General features: G+C 36.7%; 2 protein-coding genes across 12 annotated transcripts in view; one reads left to right on the top strand and one right to left on the bottom strand.

Moving 5' to 3' along the window:
- Positions 1–507, bottom strand: part of CENPK (centromere protein K) — an 84980-nt gene extending 84473 nt beyond the window's left edge. For 2 of the 8 annotated variants that reach the window (XM_063623250.1, XM_063623262.1), the window contains exon 1: positions 2–305. Coding sequence is in view for 1 of the 8 variants with exons in the window: in XM_055252173.2 (XP_055108148.1) it covers positions 297–384 (88 nt within the window). In the remaining 7 variants the exon portion in view is untranslated. Of the gene's footprint in view, position 1 lies in introns of all 8 variants that reach the window. The other 6 variants (XM_055252173.2, XM_063623246.1, XM_063623245.1 and 3 more) reach the window with 6 other exon arrangements.
- PPWD1 (peptidylprolyl isomerase domain and WD repeat containing 1) lies at positions 438–24348 on the top strand. Of its 4 annotated transcripts, XM_055252151.2 has the most exons (12): positions 472–705; positions 999–1035; positions 4679–4781; positions 6800–6900; positions 7047–7167; positions 9011–9458; positions 13814–14004; positions 16276–16465; positions 19869–20050; positions 21817–21898; positions 22795–22977; positions 24053–24348. In XM_055252151.2, exons 1-12 carry the CDS (start codon positions 637–639, stop codon positions 24194–24196), a joined length of 1851 nt encoding a protein of 616 aa, XP_055108126.1. In that variant the 5' UTR covers positions 472–636; the 3' UTR covers positions 24197–24348. The 4 variants fall into 4 exon arrangements, with proteins under 4 accessions (XP_055108125.1, XP_055108126.1, XP_055108129.1 ...); XM_055252150.2 differs by lacking the exon at positions 999–1035 and having other exon boundaries at positions 438–705; XM_055252154.2 differs by lacking the exon at positions 472–705 and having other exon boundaries at positions 876–2148.
- Positions 24349–24719: the final 371 nt, after the last annotated feature.

Below are 24719 nucleotides of genomic sequence, written 5' to 3'. Positions count from 1 at the left end.
CCACCTTCTTCAGAGTGTGTGTGAGAGAATAAAGGTCAGGTGAGAATACATGTTTAGTGCATTTGAAAGGAAACCCGCGAGTTAACCAGTTCCTTCTGTCCCCGCCCCTCCATCTTTCTCTAAATATTGGCGAGGTTATGGAGCTGGCGTCGGCGCGCGGGAAGCCGAGAAGAACGGGACTCAAAGCCCGACTGGGAAGTCAGGTATCCAGTTCCCCGGCGATAAGGGTTCCACCTTCGGGAATGGAGCGCCACAAGCTTCAACCGTTATATCGACTTCCCCGGCCCAGGTCTTACCGTCACAGCGCCACAAACTCCAGGTCGCCTCCGCTCTGCGTAGGCAGCGCTTGCCAACCCCCGACTTCTGCGCGCGCTGCATGCCCATTGGATGTGCTCATTCCCACCCCAGCCAATCCCGAAACTCGCTCGGACGCTGACAGAAGACTGCGCCGCTGCTTTGGGATTGGTAGCTGAGTTGTGTGTCGCGCCTTTTCTGACGATGCGAACAACATGGCGGCGGAAAGTGGTAGCGATTTTCAGCAGAGACGTAGAAGGCGCCGGGACCCGGAGGAACCGGAAAAAACAGAACCCAGCGAAAGAGAGCTGGCAGTAGCAGTGGCGGTGTCCCAGGAGAACGATGAGGAGAACGAAGAGCGCTGGGTTGGACCTTTACCTGTGGAGGCAACACTGGCCAAGAAGAGGAAAGGTAGCTGCAGACATAGTACCGGGACGAATTGGAGTGTTGCGTCCGCTGAGTAGGAGGGTTCAAGCCAGTTCCGAAGAGGATGGTGTGTGGAGTTTTGTGCCCTCAGAAGAGAGGGCCGACCTCTCACTTCTGGCCACTCCATACTTGCATGTCTTAACGAAATAGTGATTTAAGCGTAGTACAACGTCTTTTTGATAATATCTAACATTTGATCATTGATTTGTTATGATAGATGCTAAAACTAACATTTTCCTATTCTTATGTGTTTGGCGCCTCTTATTTATTCCCCACAGCAGCCACATGAAGTTGGAATTTCGAACTCTTATTTAGGTATGCAAAAGGGTACCAGTTCTCTTTAAAGCTTTAGTTCAGGAGTGGTGTTAATGCATTAATGTGTTGGGGCGCGAGAGGAAGGCGGTGCTTATTTCGAATCATGGTAGGTAAAGATAATTTCAACTCTGATACTTCCACTAATAAATTTTCGCATCTAGGGAAAGTGACGTAAGCTTCCTAGATCACAGATTTGTTTTCATCCAAAACCCGAAGTCTGTGATTTTGAAATCATACTCTTCATACGATGGGCTGAGGCATTTTGTCACTAACGAGGAATAATCACAAATTATCATCAAATAAAAGGGGTAGATTAAGTTTTCTTGTCTTTGTTGTTTTCTTATCTTGTTTTTCTGTGAAATGTTTTCCTTAAGTATTTAAGACATTTTAAATGTGGTCTAAGCTCAAATCGTACTTTAGCACTTTCCCTTAAAAAACTCTTCAGTATTTGTCATTATTTTCTCTCTTTTTTTTTTTTTTTTTTGAGACAGAGTCTCGCTCTGTCGCCCAGGCTTGAGTGCATGCAGTGGCGCTATCTCGGCTCACCGCAACCTCCGCCCCCGGGGTTCAAGCGATTCTCCTGCCTCAGCCTCCCGAGTAGCTGGGGCTACAGGCGCACGCCCGCACGCCCAGCTAATTTTTGTATTTTTAGTAGAGACAGGGTTTCACCATGTTGGCCGGGATGGTCTTGATTTCTTGACCTCGTGATCTGCCTGCCTCGGCCTCTCAAAGTGCTGGGATTACAGGCATGAGCCACGGCGCCCGGCTCATTATTTTCATTAAAGCCCAAACTCCCTCACATGGCATATAAAGCCCTTTATGATGTGATCTCTCCTTACCTTCTTAGTGCATCTTCCATTATCTTCCTCTCCCAGCCCCTTACTTTGTACTCCACCCATTCTAAAATCACTCGAGAATGGGTCATGTACTCTTTTTTCCTCTGGATTCCTACCCAGATAGGGTGTTTCTACCGGGAGTAATTTCCCTCAACCCTTCCTTCCACTGAACTGACTTTTGGTCAATCTTTAGCACTTAGCTATCATCTTCTCTGGGAAGCCTGTGAGTTCTCCAGTCTGGACTGGATTTCTGAAGCACTTTGATCGTAACTCTGAGGTAGTTATCTATCGATACTGAATTTACAGGTAGCCTTCAAATTTTACGTATCCAAATTTTGAAGAAGCTGTTTTTTTGAACGTTGTATATTGGCACGCTTACAGTGCATTATCATTTTTACTTCCTGGTCCTCTTATTAAATGTTTCCATAGTAACCATTTTATTTATGGCACTTGCCGCAGTTTCTAATTGTATATTTATTCATGTGATTGATGACTGTTTCTCTCCACTGCTAAGACTGTAAACAAGTAAGAACCAGGATCACGCCTTTTTTGTTTCATTGCTTGGTGTACAGTGCTTTGCCTGAGTATTTAATGAATGAATATTAAAGCTTTTATGCTGGTCTTTAGCTATTTTGTTGCATATGAATATTTTTGCAAGTTCTTTTTTAATAAAACGCATAAGGAGAAATGTAAAAATCCAGAAATATAGAAATGCTGATATTAGTGTTACCAGACAAGTGTCTTATAAACTTAATATAACGGAGACAGATATAAATTAGTAGGTGTGAAAATCTTTACTCTTAATCAGTTGTTTATTGTTTTAAGACAGCCAATAGTTGGCCAGGTGTGGTGGCTGACGCCTGCAATCCCGGCACTTTGGGAGGCTGAGGCGGGCAGATCATCAGGTTAGGAGTTCTAGACCAGCCTGACCAACATGGTGAAACCCCGCCAGTCTCTACTAAAAATACAAAAAAATTAGCCGGGCGTGGTGGTGTACACCTATAATCCCACCTATTCAGGAGGCTGAGGCAGGAGAATCGCTTGAACCCGGGAGGCAGAGGTTGCAGTGAGCCGACATTGTGCCACTGTACTTCAGCATGGGCAACAGAGCGAGACTCCGTCTCAAAAAAAAGAAAAGAAAAAGACAGCCAATAGTGTATTCAGTTTGAAGAAAAAAATTGAAACTAAAAAACATACATGGAATGTTACAAAAATATTTAAAATTTTGTCTAAATGAACAAGTATTTAACAATTTCAGCTTTCTAGAAATGGAGTCACCCATTTCTAACATGTTCTTTGGACACTGGACTGTTGTATATATTTTCAGAAAGACGTGATTATTTAGCACTAAACTTTATCTCTTCAGGACAGGAACTGCGTTTTACTCTTCTTTATGCCATTGTGACCTAGAACGTATTTTGTTCTTAATAAGTATTTGTCCACAAGTGAACTATCACGCAGAAAAAGGAATCTGAATCAGATAGGATTAAGTTTATCTACATATTACAGAAAAACCCAAAATAGCAATGATGTTGAAGAGAGAGAGCTGTACTTTAATGTGTAGAAGTACCAAGACAGGCAGTCCAGGATTGGTGTGGACAGCTCCAGAAGTTCCTAGGCTCTCTCCAGCTTTCTGCCCTAACATAACTAAGGTACAGCCCTCATCTTCATTTCTCTGAATGATTATATCCCAGTTCCAAGCTATAGGATTGAGGAAAGGAGGAAGGGCACACTTTTTCAAGACTTCCTGTGACAAAACATTTCCACTTTTACTCATTAGCATATGGTTAAACCTCACTCCAGGGGAAAGTGAGAAAGGTCATGTTATAGCTGGACATCAATATGCCCATATATAAATGGGGGTCCTGTTCCTAAAAATGAAGGGAAAAGTGGTTTATCAGACACAAGCCTGAAACAGCTCATCATGTTTAATTTATCAGCTTTTTTTAGGCACGTTTGGCCATCGTTCGGTTATTTTATTTGGGATACATATAATTCTCCCCTCCCCTCCTTCCCTCCTTCTTTCCCTTCCTCTCTCCCTCCCTCCCTTCCTCTTTCTTTCCCTCCCTTCTTCTTTCCTTCCTTCCTTCCCTCCCTCATTCCCTCCATCCCTTTCTTTTTTTCTTTGCTAGTAAAATTGTTCATACCTCATATAATAAATCAGTATTTCCTGACATTCCTCAGATTACTACTCTTTCAGGTGGGTTTTTTCCAGATTTTGCCGTTGGAAAAAATTTGAGATACATTCAACTGGATACTCCCTAGGATGTTCTCAGGCATAAAAATCTAAGAATTTTACCATGTTTAAATGTTTCAAACACAGTATCAACTTGAAAGAGAATCAGTGCTTTAAATATTAACTGAGACATCTTACAGATGGCCACTGGACTCTTTTAAGTTAGCACTAAATTATGTCTACAATGTTAGGAAGATGGTTGTGATATTTTCATGAAACTTTTAAGTTTTTTCTTCTTTTTCTTTCTTTCTATTTTTTTCTTTTTTTTTTTTTTTTTTAAATAGAACATTCACATTAAGCCAGAACCACTCATTTCTTAAGTCCTGGGGACAGTTAGCATGTAGATAGTACCTGGGAACCTGTTGTAACTGACTAAATAATGATGCTATTCAGTGCTCTGAAATAATAGACGTTAAAAAACTCAGATAATATACTGGATTTTTTAATTATGAATTGAGAGAAACTAAAATCCAGGAGAAAATACCAAGTAGAGTGTAGGCTAAAGAAAATACAAAATAGTATTTGGTTTATTTGTTAAAAATAGATTTTATACTTTACTTTTTTTCTTCAGTCTTAGAGTTTGAAAGAGTCTATCTTGATAATCTCCCCAGTGCATCCATGTATGAGCGCAGTTACATGCATAGAGATGTTATCACCCATGTGGTATGCACCAAGTAAGTCTATCACATCTTCTTTACTTTGTTCTGAGAAGTTTATTTAAAAAAAAAAAAAGCTTCAATTTTGAGGTAGAGTTACAGAGGTAATTTTAAGATGTTATAGATTTTTGTTTAATTTCTTAAGTTCTAAAATAAAGGCCTACATGTTCTTTCCTATATCGTACAAATAATGCATTCTCTAAGATAGAACCCCTGAGTTTATATGTATGTCTTTGGAGATAAATGCCAAGATGGGAATGAACCAGGTAGTGTCTGAGCTTCCCTGAAGAAGAGGGTACATTAGTTAAGTTACGAGTAATTGGTACCTGGCCTCTTTGGCATTAGTGGAGAAAATGTGGGCTAACATACCCTAGGAATAGCAAAGGACCTTCAAAACAGATGAGTAGGTTCGTGGAGAAGGATAGTAATAGTACAAGTTGAGCACCCCAAATCTAAAATGCTCCAAAATCCAATAGTTTTTGAGTGCTGACATGATGCTCAAAGGAAATGCTCTTTGGAGCATTTGAGATTTTCTGATTAGGCATGTTCAACCAGCAAGTATAATGTAAATATTCTAAAATCTGAAAAATTGAAACTCCAAAACACTTCTGGTCCAATGCATTTTGGATAAGGGATACTCAAACTGTAGTAATATTCTACTGTTTGTTGAGCTTATAGTATGTCCCAGGTACTGTGCTAAGGCTTTTTCTTTTTTTATCTGTCAAGTTAAGACTTTTTCATAAATTTTCTTATTTATCATAAGAAAAATCTTGTGAGTTAGTACATGCCCTTCATTTTAGAGATGACGAAACTGAAGTTTAGAGAGGTTAGATAGCATGTTAGGCTGCTATTTAAAAGGCAAGGGCTAAATCCTTGAAGACTTTTTATTTCTTATACGGGTTTTGAACCTGTGAGCAGGAGAGTAACATCATCAGATTTATTTTTATTAAAGGACCACCCTGGCTGTGGTGAGATGAATGGATTCAAACAGGGCAAGAATGGATACAGGGAGATAAGTTAGGAAGCTGGTATAGAAATCTGGATGAGAAATGGTGGCTTGGATGATACTAGCAGTGAGTTTGGGAAGTAGGTGGATTACTTTATGCTTTTTAGATCAGTCTGTTCTTGATGTCACGAAGACAAATTTAATTTCATATATAAATCTAAATAAAATATTTATATTTCATGTAAAACAGGGCAATTCTGACCAAATATTAGCACCTTTTCTAGTCTCAAGTTCTCAGTGTGGTAAAACAGCATATATATAGATACTAGCATTGCCGTCACTGTCTTCTCAAATATTTTTGTTTTGTTTTTTTAACCCAAGACAGTGGAAGGTAATACAGAGAATATAGGTTTTGTGGTGTGGTAGATTGAAAGCCACTCTAGCTATATGGACCTGAGGCAAGTACATTTAACATTTTAAGACTATTTCCTACTTATAAAATGATGATAAAAATACATAGAGTTGCTGTAAAATTAACTAAGGTAATATGTACAAAGTACCTGACATATACTGGGTTTCCATAAATGATTTCTATTTTTACATATCTAATAGGAAAGATTCTTCTGTACAAAATCTTTTTGTACTTAAGTAACCAAAATACCTTGTATAGGATATAAAACAAACTTTTGTTGAATTTCGTTGTATATGACAGTAGTAGTTTAGATTTACTTATCAGCTACTGACAAATAGTTTATTTTCTTGTGAAAAGACTGTCTATAGGGTAATTTTAGCAATAAGGAATCCAAAGTGTAGTGATTCCTAGTGAGATTTTTATTTTAATGTCAAATTCTAGTTCAGTTCTGATCCTAGCTCTTGAGGTTAAAATTAGTGCAGCTGTAACTGTTTTGACATCCAGAAAGGAGTTTCAAAATTTGCAGTGTTCTGTAATATAGTGGTCTGCTTAGAGAAAGGTTTTTTTTAAAAAAAATATTATGCGCAAGTCAGATTCTTAGTGAATTATTGCTTTGGGAATACTGAGTGATTCATAGATCTGTTTTAGAAATTAACTTTTAACATTTCATATATGCAGAACAGATTTTATTATTACTGCCAGTCATGATGGACATGTCAAGTTCTGGAAAAAAATAGAAGAGGGAATTGAATTTGTTAAACATTTTCGTAGTCACCTGGGTAAGAATTGCACCTCATTTTCTTGTAGCTCTTTCCTAAACTATACTAATTAAAGTTTAAATTTTTTTAATTTTTTTTTCTTTGAATCATGCGCATTTACTTTACTGGTATTTACTAGAATGTTTTAATTTCATTTATTGAAATAGGAGTTATTGAGAGTATTGCAGTTAGCTCTGAGGGAGCATTGTTCTGTTCTGTGGGTGATGATAAAGCAATGAAGGTGTTTGATGTAGTGAACTTTGACATGATCAACATGCTGAAACTTGGGTGAGTCCTTTTAAAAGTATATATATTTTAACTTATTGAAGTAATTTGTAAATCAGACTTTACCATTTAATAGGTTATTTCTAAATAGTGTATTACCATATCTTTAAATAAAATGTGCCTTTGGGTTTTGCTTGGGAAAATTAGATACAGTGAAGCCTTATAATGTTTGAAAGCATCTGCTGTGGTTTGTTATCAATCACAGAAATTTCTAAACAGCATCATAACAAGGATTCCTTATATCCAAATTGACATTACTTAGTAATAGTACTGGAGCTCTGTCATATCTAATTACTGGTAGTTACAGTTAACTTCCTTGCTTTACTTAGTAATATAGAATTGAGTTCCTATAAGATTTATTCACATTTTTGGAATTAAAGCTATTTATTGGTGACTTTAAACTTTGGAATATATTGATACTAAAACTATGGTTAGATTGTACAGTATTAAGACTGATACTTTGTTTTAAGCATGACTTTTTTAAGATAACATTGAATTTATACACATCTAAATGAATGTCAGCTTGAAAGTCATAACAGTGTCAGAAAGTTTTGGGACTTGCCTTAGTCTGCTTGGATGCCATAACAAAAAAACCATAGACTAGGTGACTTAAATACAGAAATCTATTTTCTCACAGTTCTAGAGGCTGGAAAGTCCAAGATCAAGGTTCCATCAGGTTTTGATTTCTGATGAGAGCTGTCTTTCTTACTTCTCCCTATGTTCTCCCATGGTTGGAGGAAGAAGGAAGGGAGAGGGATGAAGGAAAGGGAGATCTTTTTTTCTTCTTATAAGGCCACAAGCCTATCAGATTAGGGCCCCACCCTGACCCTTATGAGCTCATTAACCTTAATTACCTCCTGAAGACCCTGTCTCTAGAAATTCCAACTGATGGAATTCCAACTGTGGGCTGAATTATGTCCACAATTCAAATAATTTCACATCTTAGAATTCCCTTCAAAATCAGTTTATGACTTTATGAGCCACTAAAGGAAATCAATCTCATTATTTATGGCTAGAATGGCACAAATATAGTTAGCTATCTTGATCATCTGTCCTACTCCCCAGGTTTGTTTCCTCAAAGCTTTCCATTCATAGATACTGAACGTTTGCCCTTTGAGAATACTTGGAAGAGTATATTTCAGACTTTGATAGAAATTCTTGAAGAAGAGGTCCAGAAGGTTTTGAGCATCAGCACCATGGTTAGAATAATAGTGTCACTTCTCGGAATCACTACTTTGAAGGAAACAACATTCATTTCTGAGTGTTTTAGTGCAATTGATTAGATCAATCTGAATTCTGTTATGCCTTGTTCATCAGGTAGAATGTTTAAAGCTTTGAGTTTTAATACCAAGATTTAGTTAGTAATGAGAGTGTTTTAGGATAGTGTTTTTCTTTGAAGTATTGTCATAATAAAATATTTGATTTAAATATTTCAAGAAAGGATTTATAAAATATACTATTACATGCTAATCTATTTTAAAGTAAGTTATACATAGACTGTTGTACAGAGATCCAAAAAGCAATGTCCCAGAAGATCTTAAGGTCCAGATCTGATTAGATTTCCTTATCTGCCCAAGAGAAATAAATGTGCTGCCATATGCAGTTCTCGTCTTGTGTTTTGACACATCCTCAGAATTATCATTATATTGATGAGGTCAGATAGAGAAAAAATAAGTAACTATTCTTAGCTGTTCCACCCCATTCTGTGTCTCTGCTACTTTTGAGCAAGGAATCCAAAACTATCTAAATCACCAGCCAAGACATTTTTGGTAGTGGGATAGGGAGGGATGCTTGCTTGTTGCGCTGACCTTTTTTTTTTTTCCCTCTCAATTCTTTACGATTTTAGCTATTTTCCTGGACAGTGTGAGTGGATCTATTGCCCAGGGGATGCAATTTCTTCAGTTGCTGCTTCCGAAAAGAGTACAGGAAAAATTTTCATTTATGATGGCCGAGGAGATAACCAGCCACTTCATATTTTTGACAAACTCCATACATCACCTCTTACTCAGATACGGCTAAACCCAGTTTACAAAGCAGTAGTGTCTTCTGACAAATCTGGGATGATTGAATACTGGACTGGGCCTCCTCATGAATATAAATTCCCTAAAAATGTGAACTGGGAATATAAAACTGACACTGATTTATATGAATTTGCCAAGTGTAAGGCTTATCCAACCAGCATATATTTTTCACCAGATGGGAAGAAAATAGCTACTATTGGTTCTGATAGAAAAGTTAGAATTTTCAGGTTTTTAACTGGAAAACTCATGAGAGTCTTTGATGAATCACTAAGCGTAAGTGTAATTTAAATTTAACCATACTTTACTTTTCTAAAAATGCTTTATTTTATGCCTTTTCTTGAAAGATCTTTTTTCTACACATAGACATTTAGGTAGACTTATTTTTTTCTTAGCACATTAAAGATATTCAACTGTTTCTGTCTTCTAGTGTTGCTGTTTGAAACTCTCTTCTCTAGGGGTTTATGATGTGCGTTTTTCAAGTCAGTGATTGTCTTATTTTTGTGGTTATTGTTTTTTACAATTTTGTTTTGTTTGCAAGCTGTTAAGATCCTCAAAACTCATTCTAGGACCCCTTATCTTCTCACTCTTTATTCACTCCTGTCCATATGACTACTTCCAAGTTTACTTCTCTAGCCTTCTATTACAAGCAAACCTGGTGCTATCTCTTTCTTATCCTGCCTTCATAAATGGTGCCAGTATCCATATAGTTGCTCAAACCAGAAATCTAAGAGTTATCCTTAACTCTTTTACCCTTCTATGTAATTCATTGGAGTCCTGCCAATTTTGCTTTCCAAATATACTTTAAATTCACCAATTTCTTTTCAGCACAACTGTCACTAACCATAGTTCATGTCTTTTGCCTGACCTATTGCATGGCCTACTATTTGTATTTATTCTGGCTTCTTCCTAATATCCACTCTGCACCCAAGGCCATCTTTTAAAAGCATATATCTAGTCATGTCATTCCTTTGCCTAGAACTTTTCAGTTAATTCCTTCTGTTCTTGGGATCAAGACCAGAGTCATGGCTTACCATGTTGTGACACCATAAGTCACCTTTCTCCCTGCCTCTTATTCTGCCATTTGGATCTTCTTTTTATTTCTTGAACCTGCCTTCCACCACAGGACCTTTTTATAAGTTGTTTCCTCCACCTGGAGTGAGGCCCTCCCTCCCTCCTCATATTCCTCCATTACCTATTGAACTGGTACTTCAAATTTCAAATGAAGAGTCACTTCCCCTGGGAGGCTTTCACTATTCATCCTGTCTTGCACAGTTTTTTTTTTTTTTAATTTAATTAATTTATTTTCTGAGACAGAGTCGCACTTGAGTGCAGTGGCATGATCCAGCTCACTGCAACCTCTCTGCTCTCTGGGTTCAAGCGATTCTCCTGTCTCAGCTTCCCAAGTAGCTGGGACTATAGGCGTGTGCCACCACACCTAGCTTGTGTGTGTGTGTGTGTGTGTATATATATATATATATATATATATATACACACACACACACGTATATATACACATACATACACACGTATATATATACGTATATATATACGTGTGTGTGTATATATATATACGTGTGTGTGTGTGTATGTGTGTGTATATATATATATATATATTATTTTTTTTTTTTAGTAGAGATGGGTTTCACCATGTTAGCCAGGCTGGTCTTGAACTCCTGGCCTCTAGTGATCCGTCTGCCTTGGTCTCCCAAAGTGCTGGGATTACAGGCCTGAGCCACCGTGCCAAGCCAGCAGTTTTTTTTAATGTGACTGTAGATCACTCTTTCTTTTAGAGCATTTGATATGGTCATATTATTTGATTAATGTGTATCACCTCCAGTAGACTAAGCCCTATGTGATCTGTTTTAACTCATGATTCTATCTCCAGCAGTAAGAACAGTACCTCACACAGAGTTACTCAAATATTTTGAAAGAGTGACTCTAGCCATCACTTGTTAGACTGCTAACAAGAATTTGTTACAGCATGTAGTTGTGGAATAAGAGTTTTTAATCCATGCAGTTAAGTGGTTTCTGTGATTGTAACTATTGCCATCAAGTGATTCTCTGAATCCTCTGAGTCTGGATTGAACCTTTCTAGCAAAGTTTATTGTATGACAGTGTCAGTTCTTTTGTCCTTGGCAGTGACCAATTTGCATTGGATTCCCTGCTGTAGGCTCTTCAAAAATTCTGTCAACTCTTTCTAGTGGCGCTCTTCTTGATTTGGTGGCACGTGGTAATAAATGAGTTGGTTGTCTGCCTGTCTGTCTGTCTGTCTGAAGTAATATAATTCCAGACAAATGTGAAGATGTTTGCCAGCCAAATTATCCTCATGACAAATTTTCTTGTTGGAAGAAGATAGCTTTCCATTCTGCTTTTAAGGAGAAATATTTATTGGTAATACTTTCTTTAATGGTGGCAGATAACTAAATATGACTTGCAATTTAAATATAATTTTAAAACTCTATTAACTTGCAGCTCTTCCAAGATCCCTTAGGCAAAGAAATATTCAGAATCTAGTCTCTGGACACAAATCTCTTAACACACATACTCTGAGCTGCTCAATCCACTCTATTTGCTCGTTGTTGTCTTCAACATTTGCTTAAATGATTAGCCTGAGGTGACAAGAAGGCAGTAGTAGAACTTAAGACAGAAGTGGAGATTGAGAATGACAGTTTGCCAAAAAAGCCAACCATCAGTTAAATTACTTACAGTGCTAGTGACTAGTAAATGACTGGAATCTCAAGGAGGTGGTAGTGGAGGAGGGTAGTTTCTAACCAGTCGGAATCCTAGTTTAACAGAAAAGAAATTGAATGGAATGGTGTAAATTATCTTTTAGTATTTATTAACCAGGGTCACTATATATGGCCGTGCAGTTGAATATCACAGAAGCCCTGCTATGAAGTCCAGAGCACTCTAAAAAGATTCTGATCAGGTACTTACCAGGTTGGATAACATTTATGGAATACTTATATATGGACAGATGAACACCTACAGACCTTATGCCTTAAAAACTGAGTCTTCTCTTCAGCAGAAATGATCATTAGCCCTTCCCTGCAAAATGTGTAGTCCAGCATCCTAGGCTATTCCTGGCACATGAATAAGCAGCGTAATATGTCTCAGTCTCTCTGTCTTTGAGACTAGAGACAAGAAAACCTAACAACTAGGCTTTTTAACTGTTCTGTAAGACCTTGACCTTGTGCTTATACCCTAACACACATACCTCATTTTGATTTTTTGAGTTTTGTATATAGTTCTAACCTTATCTAGAAAACACAAGATTTTGGTTGATGTAAGCATGAAATAAGGATAGAATTAGATGGGACAGAAGTCTGGCTTATTTTCATCTGCAATGGAGAGCTAGTTTTGAATGCTACTGTTTGATGCCCTGATTGTGTAGAAAACAATACAAAGATCGTTATTATCTTTTGGAAGGTTCATAATATGTTAATACAGTTATTGAGATGTGATGCCTATCTTGAAATTTGTGTAATATCAAAAGAAAAGTAAACCAAATTTCCAAACTATAAAGGGCACTCATAGAAATAGTCATGTCTACTAAATCACATGTACCTAATGGTAATCTCACTGCCCTGTGTCAGAATAACTTGAAACATTTTCTGAAATATCATGAATTTGTTATAAATTAGTGAGATGAATTCATTCAGCAAAAATTGAGTGCTTGTTATGTCAGGCACGTTACCTTGCTCAGGGACCTCATAGTCTATAGCTGTATTATCCAGTATAAATAGCGTCTACTGAGCATTTGTAGATGGCTAGTCCAAACTGAGATATGCTGAAAGTGTAAAATACAAGATTTCAAAGACTTAATTTTTTTTAAAAGAATGTAAGTTATCCCAATTTTTTATATTATTAATGTTGAGATGATATTCTGGATATTTTGAGTTTAATCAAACATTAAAATGAAATTCACCTGTTTCTTTTTACTTTATTTAATGTAACTACTAGACACTTTAAAATTACATATGTGGCTTGTGTTATATTTCATTGGAAAGTGCTAGTCTGTGACTTTTAAAAGGCAGCAGATGTATTCTGTAGAGAAAGCAGTAGTTATATTAACCAACTGGGTTTTGTTTTAAATTAGAAGAACCAGTTACCATTTTGAAATACGATTTTTTTTTTTTTTTTTGAGACGGAGTCTCACTCTGTCACCCAGGCCAGAGTGCAGTGGCACAATTTCGGCTCACTGCAGCGTCTGCCTCCTAGGTTCAAGCGATTCTCTTGCCCCAGCCTCCCAAGTAGCTGGGATTACAGGCACACATCACCATGCCCGGCTAAGTTTTTATGTTTTTAGTGGAGACGGGGTATCACCATGTTGGCCAGGCTGTTCTTGAACTGACCTCAGGTGATCCACCTGCCTTGGCCTCCCAAAGTGCTGGGATTAGAGGCATAAGCCACCACGCCCAGCCTGAAATACTATTTTTTAGTGATTGGACTTACTAATGTCTATTTCATATTGTTTAGAATCCCTCTTAAGAAGTACAAACAGTTAGTGGCTCTTAATATATATTCTGCTTCTATTTAAATTCTCATTGCATATATAGATAGATGAGTTGATATAGATATAGGTGTATGTATATAGAGTTTTTGTTACTAAATGGTTTATTTCCTAGATGTTTACTGAACTGCAACAGATGAGGCAACAGTTACCAGACATGGAATTTGGCCGACGAATGGCTGTAGAACGTGAGTTGGAGAAGGTTGATGCTGTAAGATTAATTAATATAGTTTTTGATGAAACTGGACACTTCGTGCTGTATGGAACAATGCTGGGCATTAAAGTTATAAATGTAGAGACAAACCGGTAAGCTTTGCTATGAGGTATGTTTTTTAAAAATGTGTTTGTGGGGGACAGTTTCCTCCATCATGGGAACAGTGGTAGTATTGTTTGTTCCAAGAAAAGTGGAATGGCCCCAAATGTCTAAACTTAACCAAATGTTTTGACTGGATTTTTCTGTGGTCTCTTGGTTGTTTATAATCTTATGTAGAAAGTTTCCACTCATGTTTATAAAAGAAATGGAAAGAAGATATGCATAGTTTCAAGTTGTTGTGTGTTTTTTTTAACAAGTTTGTCTGTCTTTTGCTTATTGGTTTAAATTAGCCTGGTTCATGTTAAATCTTGCCAAAGATTTTAACCACAGAATTCAGCATTACTTCCTGCTAGACATAAAATCAAAAGTTAAAATGCATGAAACCACAGTAAGCCTTTTTTGTGAAAACAGTCCATTTGCTCTTAGTACAAAATAGCTACAATCAGATACTCTCACTGAATGTAAATGAACAGAACTTAATATTTTAAGGAGAAAAAAATGTCCTGTACATTTCCATGTATAAACATATTGTAGTTCTTGGCAATACAAAATCTTCGAAGTTTTGCAGAACAGTTAACAGACATGGAATTTTAATAAGAATAGGTTAAAACTGGATAAACAAATGATTGATTGTTTTTCATAGACCTTACTTTTTTGAACAGTTTTAGGTTCACAGCAAAATTAAGAGGAAGATACAGAGATTTCCCATATACCCTCTGCCCCAACACATGCATAGCCTCCCCATTATCAACATCCCCCACCAGAGTGGTACATTTGTTACCATTGATGAACCTACATTGACACATCATTGTCACCCAGAGTCCATAGTTTACATTAGGGTTCACCCTTGGTGTTGTATATTCTATAGGTTTGGAGAAATGTATAATGGCATGTATCCACCATTATATTATCATATAGAGTAGTTTTACTGCCTTCAAAATCCCCTGCTCTGACTGTTCAACCACTGATCTTTTCACCATCTCCATAGTTTTGCCTCTTCCAGAATGTGATATAGCTAAAATCATATAGTATGTAGTCTGTCCAGATTGGCTTCTTTTGGTAATATGCATTTAAGTTTCTTCCATGCCTTTCCACAGCTTGATAGCTCATTTCTTTTTAGCACTGAATAATACTCCATTGTCTGGATGTACCACAGTTTATCCATTCACCTACTGAAAGACATCTTGGGTGCTTCCAAGTTTTGGCAGTTATGTATAAAAGCTGCTATAAACATCTGTGTACAGGTGTTTGTGTAGTCATGCCAGCTCCTTTTGGTAAATACCAAGGAGCACAATTGCTGGATCATATGATAACAGAATGTTTAGTTTTGTAAGAAACAGCCAAACTGCCTTTCGAAGTGGCTGTACTCTTTTTGCATTCCCACCAGCAATGAATGAGTGTTCCTGTCACTCCACATCTGTGCCACCATTTGGTATTGTCAGTTTTCCAGATTTGGGCCATATTAATAGATGTGTAGTGGTATCTTGTTTTAGTGTGGATTTCCCTGGCAACATAAGAGGTGGAGTATCTTTTCATATGCTATTTATCATCTATATGTCTCTTTGATGAAGTATATGTGAAGGTCCTTGGGACATTTTAAATTGGGTTGTGTTCTTGTTGTGTTTTAAGAGTTCTTTATATATATGAATATATACATATATACTTTAAAAAAAAAAAGTTCTTTATATATTTTGGATAACAGTCCTTTTTGAGCTGTTCTCCTAGTCTGTGACTTTTCATTCTCTTGATTGGTTTTTTGTGGTTGTTGTTTTTTATTGAGATGGAGTCTTGTTCTGTCACCCAGGCTGGAGAGCAGTGGCACGATCTCGGCTTACAACCTCTGCCTCCTGAGTTCAAGTGATTCTTGTGTCTCAGCCTCCCTAGTAGTTGGGATTACAGGTGCCTGCCACCATGCTTGACCAATTTCTTGTATTTTTAATGCAGATGGGGTTTCACCACGTTGGCCAGGCTGGTCTTGAACTCCTGACCTCAAGTGATCTGCCTGCCTCAGCCTCCCAAAGTGCTGGGATTACAGGTGTCAGGCACCGTGCCTGGCCTCATTTCTATTTTTTAACCTGAAAATTATAGCTGCCTACCGGTTTAAATTGATACCTTTTGTGGGGTAGAGAAACACTTTTAAAAATCTTTCACTAGTTGTTTTGTACATAGATAAGATAGTTGATTCCCAGCTTTTATCTGTAAAGTTGTCATAATTGGAATTAACTTCGGAGATTCTGTTGTATAAAACATTGTTATATTTTTAGGTGTGTGCGGATTTTAGGCAAACAAGAAAATATTAGAGTGATGCAATTGGCTTTGTTCCAAGGGATAGCCAAAAAGCATCGTGCTGCAACTACTATAGAGATGAAAGCTTCTGAAAATCCTGTTCTTCAGAATATTCAAGCTGACCCAACAATAGTCTGTACATCATTCAAAAAGAATAGATTTTATATGGTATGTATAAGTACTAGGAGATTAGACCATAATGTTCCTTCCAGGTTGGTTTGACTTTTCTTTGTTGTACCTTCAACTGACGAGAATGTTGGCATGAATAGCAGACTTCCTAAACAACCAGAATACCATCTTACATTAATATTGTAGAATTTTAAAGTAGGAGTTGATTGTAAGTATCTCTGTACTGTTTTCCATCGTGTTTTGACATTTTTCAACCTCACTTCCACAACTATTTGTGTTTTTTTAGATAGTAGGAAGTTAGTGGTTATAGTCATAATTACATCCAAAATAGTTTCACTGTGGGATTTTGAAATAGTGTTTTTATTTTTTCAGCCTTTACTCTTGAATCTAATTTATCTTCCCCAAATTAGCACAGCTTCCTTCTCTAAATGCATTTCCTTTTTTACCTTTTGACTTTTATTTTAATGGTGCTACCTTGGGATTATATATTCCTGTGGAATTTTTTTTTTTCCTCTGGAGAACTAAAAGTACTTTGCATGTTAACTAGACTGAGATAGTTAAAATCAAACTACTATGCCATCTAGGAGTAGCACAATTTTATTTGTTCATCCAAGCAGGAAAATCAAAAGTGTAGAGACCTATGCCCTTGCGTTCTGTCCTTCACAGTGGAATCAGAGAACTTTTTAAGACCCAAACGTGACTCTTATTTTCTGCCTAATACCCTTTAATGGTGCCCCAGCTATCTATGCTGGCTGGCCCTCCTCACTTCTGTAGCTTTATCTTTCTTCATTTTTCGTTCATTTGCTACACCAACCATACTGAAAGTTCACATGTAGTTGAGTGTGCTTTTTAAACTCTGGGCCTTTGCACAGGCTATTCATTCTGCCAGCCACACACCTCTCCAACTCCTAACTCATACTTCAAGTCTCAGTTTGGAAGCCCCTCTTTTTTTTGGAGATGGCATCTTGCTCTGTTGCCCAGGCTAGAGTGCAGTGACGTGACTTCGGCTCACTGCAGCCTCTGCCTCCTGGGTTCCAACAATTCACCTGCCTCAGTCTCCTGGGTAGCTGGGATTACAGGTGCATGCCACTACACCCAGCTAATTTTTGTATTTTTAGTAGTGACAGGGTTTCACCATGTTGGCCAGGCTGGTCTCGAACTCTTGACCTCAGGTAATCCACCTGACAGCCTCCCAAAGTGCTGGAATTACAGGTGTGAGCCACCGCACCCAGCCTGGAAGCCCTTTTTAACATCAAGTCTGAGTTAGATGTGCCTGCTATGTTTCTCTTATGCTTCCCCTGTCATATGATGTGTCATACTTTTTGTGTGAACATCAATAATTTGTTTCTTTCTTTTGTCTCTGACGCTGTGCTCTTCTTCTGAAGATAAAATCCATAAATACAGGCACTATGTCTTCTTCACTGTTAAATCCAGAAAGTTAGGAAATGACTGTGGCATTATAATATATTCATTCATTCCTCCAAAATATTGTAAACTGTTACAATGCTATTAAGGTTAACAGCATTTGATAAATGTATGAAATAGCAGTTTCCCTACCCCAACCAACCTTCCATCTAAATGGGTAAATTCTTTTAAGATGAGAATTTCATTTACAACTTTCAAAATCATTACTAAAAATTTATTAGTATATGAAGGAAAAAAATTAATCGTTTTTACCTTTAATTTAACTTTGTTAGGAAGTAAAAATTACCCATAAAAGATAATTCTTGGCCAGGAATGGTGGCTTATCCCTGTAAATCCAGCACTTTGGGGGGCCCAAGCAAGAAGATCATTTGAGCCCAGGACCAAGACCTGCCTGGGCAACATAGCAAGACCTCATCTCTACAAAAAATTTAAGAAGCTAACCAGGCATGGTGGTGTGCACATGTGGTCTCAGCCATGCTGGAAGCTGACGTGGTAGGATCTCTCGAGCTAAGGAATTCGAGGTTGCAGTGAGCTATGATCACACCACTGCACTTCAGTCTGGGTGACAGAGCAAGACCCTATTGCTAAACAAAAACAGGCAAAAAAAGGATATTTCTTGATATACACTAAAAACACATACACTAATTTTCCATGCACTTTATTCAAAAAACTTTGTTATATTTTTTCTTTGCCAAGTTTACTTGTATGTTGATTGAAGTATATATATTCATTATAAAGTTTGAAAAAATAGAGAAACAAAATAAGTCATTCATTGTAGCTTTATACAGCTAACATTGTTATGAATTTTCTTTGAGTCTTACTAGTACATATTCTTAAGCAAAACTAAAATGGTATGCATATATATGAATTTTGTGTCCCATTTTTCAGATCCAACATAAAAGTATAATTTTACAAATCCATATATGAGCTAAATCATGATAATTTTTCAGATCCAACATCATGAAATAAAAGTATAATTTTACAAATCCATGTATCAGCTAAGTCATAACTTTAAAAAATTCATATAAACAAATAGTACAACAGACATGCCATTCCTTTGAAAACTGGAGAATAGGATGTTAAGGTGATAGCATCCTAACTTGGTTGTTTATTTGGAATCTATCCAAGCAGATCAAGGAATGACATTAGGCAAGATAGGGATGGAGGCACTAGCTTTACGTTCCCATAATTTACATCAGATAGAGGTTGCTTAGGAGAGAGCATTTCTACTTAAAGTAAAAGAAACAGGCCTTGAGAAGTCCAGAGTTTTAACAACTGAAAGGTTTTTCTCAATTCTTCCTAGACCCTGAGGATCTGAGATTTCTACAACTTCACTGAAAATTTGCATTCTTTCTCCTATGCTTCAGGGTTTAGATTCTAGGTCAGGTGGGACTGTGAAAAAAAATCAAGGATCCATTACGGATTCATTTTTGTGAGCTCATAGTAGTAATAACAACTGTTAATATGTATATAGTACCCTCTACGTATTAGGCACTGTTCTCCAAGGACTTAATATCTATTCGTTTAATCTTTACAACTACCTTCATTGCAAGGTAGGTACTGTTATCATCATATATGAGTGAGGGAAGAGAAGAAATGAATTCACATCCCCAAAGTCGCAGAACTGGAATTCAAATCCGAACAATCTAAATAATGAAGTGAGCAACAAACAGGTGGCACGTTAGGCCTTACTAGAAGGCATTAAGTCGAGAGCTACCACAAATGAAACAATTATTCTTGTTAAATGTTTGCCCAAGAAAATTTCTAACCAAAGAAATTAAATTCCATTTGAAATCAATGTGTGCAGTATGTTATGTGGATCCTTTTCATATTAGACAATGTAAAAATAATTTAATTGCCTGACACATCCTGTGATGGGAAGTGATTCCTGAAATAAGGATTCTGACATGAATTCTTACATTTCTTAAGTACTTCATTAGAAATTCTATTGTTCATAAAATTTTTTACCAGATGAAAACTTTAATTCGTTGACTCACTTTTTACTTTCCTCCTGGAGTTTACCAAACGAGAACCAGAAGATACGAAAAGTGCAGATTCTGATCGAGATGTTTTTAATGAGAAACCTTCTAAAGAAGAAGTCATGGCAGCTACTCAAGCTGAAGGACCTAAACGAGTTTCGGACAGTGCCATTATCCACACTAGCATGGGAGACATTCACACCAAACTTTTTCCTGTTGAGTATGTGTAACAGCTGTTTTTATTGGCTTACGTAATTAAGAATGTAAATGTGTATATCTGAAGAAACCATGCAACTTAAAATTCCTGTTACTTTGACTTAAGGAATGTTGAAGAAACGTTTGATAAAAAACCATCTATTCCTGAGCTTTCTGATAAGTGTTATGGTAGAAAATGGGAAATTTTTATACATATATACTTTATAGGTTCATTACAAGGACAAAATATATTGGCTATGAAAGTGCTGAGTGTAAACTGTAAAGTGATATACAAATGTGTATCACTGTTACTGTTAACAGCACATCTGAACTCTAGGTTTTGTGGATTGCTTTGCTTTCCTCTCAAAGCACATCCTTAAGAGAAAGATAATTATGTTTCCTTACCAACAGTTGCTAGATACCTATTATCTCTTTATAGTTTCAGTAGTTCAGTGTTTTAAAAGTGAACTACAAGCTGGGTGCAGTGGCACGCACTTGTAATCCCAGCTATTCAGGAGGTTAAGACAGGAAGATCAGTGGAGGCCAGCAGTTTGAGACTAGCCCGAGCAACACGGCAAGACCCTGTCTCTTAAAAAAAATTTTTTTTTATTAGCTGGGCATGGTGGCACGCACCTGTATTCCTGGCTATGCTAGAGGCTGAGGTCAAAAGATGTCTTGAGCCCAGGAGTTTGAGGCTGCAGCTAGCTATGGTCACACCACTGCACTTCAACCTGGGCAACAGAGTGAGACCCTGTTTCTACAAAAACAAATTACAACAAAACTATAAGGGCTTCAATTGAAAAAAAGGTGAACAGTTTTCTGGACAGTTTAAAAGACTGTAAAATTAACATACAATGTCAAATACAATAGAGTATCTCTGGCCATTCTTGACCCCAAAAATGACATCTTTTACAACACTTTTACTTAAAAGTTCTTATTTATTAATATTTTGAATATGAATGTTTTATACCACATCTTGGTACTCAACAAATAACTAGGCAGTTCTAGACTCTTGGACAGTCTCACTTTAAGTGCTCAAAACCCATGTACTCTTTGGTGATGTACTTGGGTACAAGATTCTCTTGGTTCGTCCATTTCCAGCTCTTAGAAGTATTACATGGTAATGGACCATATGAAATAATTGCATAATATCAGTTAATATTATTGAGAAAGCTTCATACTCTGAGTGTGATTGTCATTTAAAGGTGAATAAATTTAGATGTCATTTCTATGATTAAGGTTTTGGCCAAGAGTATGTCACTGTAGCATAACAATGCTTTTGTAAGAAAATGACCTTTCCCAGGAACTTAACCTATACTACTACATGCAGACCTATAATACTATATGGAGTAAACTAACTTAAGATATTGGGCCAGGTGCAGTGGCTCAGGCCTGTAATCCCAGCACTTTAGGAGGCTGAGGCAGGAGGATCTCTTGAGTTCGGAAGGTCAAGATCAGCCTAGGCAATATAGTGAGACCTTTTCTCTTAAGAAAAAAACATATTTTTAAGGTGCTGTGGCTGTATTTTTTTTGACTGCTAAATGACCTTGAAATTTTAATACTGTCAAATATTAAGCAGTCATGTTCTAAAGATAACTAAGTTAAACAATAAGAATATACTACTTACATGACCCTCCATGCTTGTCCTGAGATTGGAGATAATGAAAAAAAAAAACTGTCCTTCTGAAACATTCAGAAGACATGGAAACATCATTAGGAAGCAGAACTGCAAAGAAAACTGTTTTAAGATGCTCTGAATAGGTTTCATATTTGTAACATATGTCTTAATAGGTGCCCTAAGACAGTGGAAAACTTCTGTGTTCACAGCAGAAATGGTTATTATAATGGGCATACATTTCACCGTATAATTAAGGTAAGTTACACAAATTTCATGTGATTTAAGAAATACTGTATTATTACATAGCAAGAGATTTAAGTGCAAGGAATCTTCTTCTCTCACACTTATCAGTTTAGTGGAAAGGAACAGGAAAAATATACTATGGAAGCCAAAGAAGGAGTGGATGGTCATAAATATCAACATCTAGAATCAACAGGAATAGTGGCATGATTAGAAACACTGAAGCAATATTTTGTCAGCAGCTAAAGGGTAAGATGATGAATAAAGGGTCATGCTGAGATAACATCAGTAACCTAGGTAACCTGTTTGTAGTGGCTAGATAGGGTCTAGATCTAGAAGATATGATTTTTTAATCATAGAGGAGCCACAATGCCATCTGATCTGTGAGAACGTGTAATATACCAGAGGAGGAGAGAGAACTCAGCCCCTGGATTTTGTTGAGCAGCTTTCTATAAAGTGGATGGGGCACTGATACAGTGCGTGGTTTCTGGCAGGTCAGAAACGGCAGGATGAAAAGTCAGATCTCAGGTTCCTAAAGGAATCAGCGAAAAGGCTTTCCAAGAAATCCAGAGTATTTGGGGAAAGGGAGAGGGAGAAGAGGAGGGCAATTATATAAAACATAACATACAGATCCTAAAATTTATAGTATTAACTGGCTTTATTTAGGTTATTGGGAAAGATAGAACATGTCTATAAATGTGAAGATGACCTTTGCATTTATGTTTCAATCAAGGTAGTGGTTGAGCAATGGAAATACATCATCCAAATTTAAGTGTAAGGGTTTAATCAAATCACTTTATAGTGACAGTTAATGTTACACTGAATACAAAGCACTCTTGGCAGAAATAAAACTTCAAAGCGTACGTATATAGAAAAGGACAGTGTAATGTTTTTGTGTACTTTCTGTTAAGGGCTTCATGATTCAGACAGGAGATCCAACAGGTACTGGTATGGGAGGAGAAAGCATATGGGGAGGAGAATTTGAAGATGAATTTCATTCAACATTACGACATGACAGGCCATACACACTCAGCATGGCTAACGCAGGATCAAATACTAATGGATCCCAGTTTTTCATAACAGTAGTACCAACGGTAAGTACAATATCATTGTTTATAAACTACAGATTGATAGGTTATGATGTAAGAGAGTGAACTCAGTAGAAGAACTGCGTTATTCTGTATTTTCTGCATTATTTATATCATCTACCAGAATACAAATATGAAAATGATCGAAAATATAAAATTATGTGACTAACGAGTTTAGAATTGGTAAAACAATACTTCCACTGTAGTAAGAAATACAATAGACTGCGATTCAAGATATTTGAGTTTCAATCTCAACTCTGCCTTTACTGATGATGTAACCTAAAATAAATTATTTCACTTCTGTGAGCCTATTTCCTCATCTTTAGAATATAAAGATTAGAGTATATGAATTCACAATTTTGAGACAATTTCCCCCACATTTTTAGTATCTCTGAAATCAGAATACATTAAAATTTGATGAAATACAGTGTAAGGTAACCTAGCTCTATTGCTATGCCGTAACACAAAATTATAAAAATTACCTACTTTTTGTTTTGGAATTAAGCACTAAGTGATGAAGAAGGGAAAAATATAACTACCATCTGCCAGGCACATAGTTTTATGTAGTATTCACAGTACTTCTACTATCAGTATCCCCAGTTTTCAATAATAGATGAAGAAACAGTGAGACATGATTAACTTGCCAAAAGGTCAAGTAGCCAAGCTAGCATTTGAACTCCCATCTGTCTAATGCCAAAGTATGTGCTGCATAAACTATTTCAAATTGCCTCTGAATAAACTGTTCAGGTAAGAGTCCTCCAGAGACCTTTTAAAGCCTTAGCCACAATTCTGTAAGCCATGTGAAGTAACTTACCTTTAGGGAAGATCTTCCAGTTCCCTTTGGTCTGAAAGATGCAGATATTTAATTAAACATTATACTATGCTTCTATTTTTTTTTTAATACGCTGGAAATAACTTTTAAAAGCTGCTACATTTTTATTGCTAAGAAATTATTGTACTTCTTTTTAAATATATGCTAAAGGGGAGCGTAAACTTCAATTCTCTTTAATTTGCTCAACCGGAGGATATAATTTAAAGAAATTGGGGTTTACCAAGATTTTCCATTTGTCCTCCAACACAGCCTTGGCTTGATAATAAGCATACAGTATTTGGACGAGTGACTAAAGGAATGGAAGTTGTACAGAGGATCTCCAACGTCAAAGTCAATCCCAAAACAGATAAGCCCTATGAGGATGTCAGCATCATAAATATTACTGTCAAGTAAAATAAAATTTGTTTTAATGTACTTGCAAATAAAAATACAATATTAAACAGATTATTTTACATAGGAAGCTTAGGACTTGCTGAATATACAGATCATGTTTCAAAGATACAGTATTTTTGTATTTTTTATTAAAGGCTATTTTTTTAAAATTACCTTTGACTTTTCTCACAATATTTCTAATCCTGGGAGGTGATAAATTGAAATGGACTAAACTCAGGCAAACAGCACTCATTATAGGTAATTTCTAATGAGCCTCAAATTAAATATTAAATAATTACGGTACTCTCCTCCACCCCTTTTCCCATGGTTTTCTTTCTGTCAACCATGATCCAAAAATAGGTGAGTACAATCCAGTGAGATATTTTCAGACAGCAAGACCACATTCACCAACTTTTATTACAGTATACTGCTATAGTTGTTCTATTTTATTGTTGTTAATCTCTTATTGTGCCTAATTTATAAATTAAACTTTATCATAGATATATAGATATATATATAGGAAAAAACAATATATATGGGGTTT

This window comes from Symphalangus syndactylus, chromosome 18, assembly GCF_028878055.3.
Source record: "Symphalangus syndactylus isolate Jambi chromosome 18, NHGRI_mSymSyn1-v2.1_pri, whole genome shotgun sequence".
Lineage (NCBI taxonomy): Eukaryota > Metazoa > Chordata > Mammalia > Primates > Hylobatidae > Symphalangus > Symphalangus syndactylus.
The sequence above is the reverse complement of the archived record's forward strand: the minus strand, read 5'-3'. Positions and strand labels throughout refer to the sequence as shown.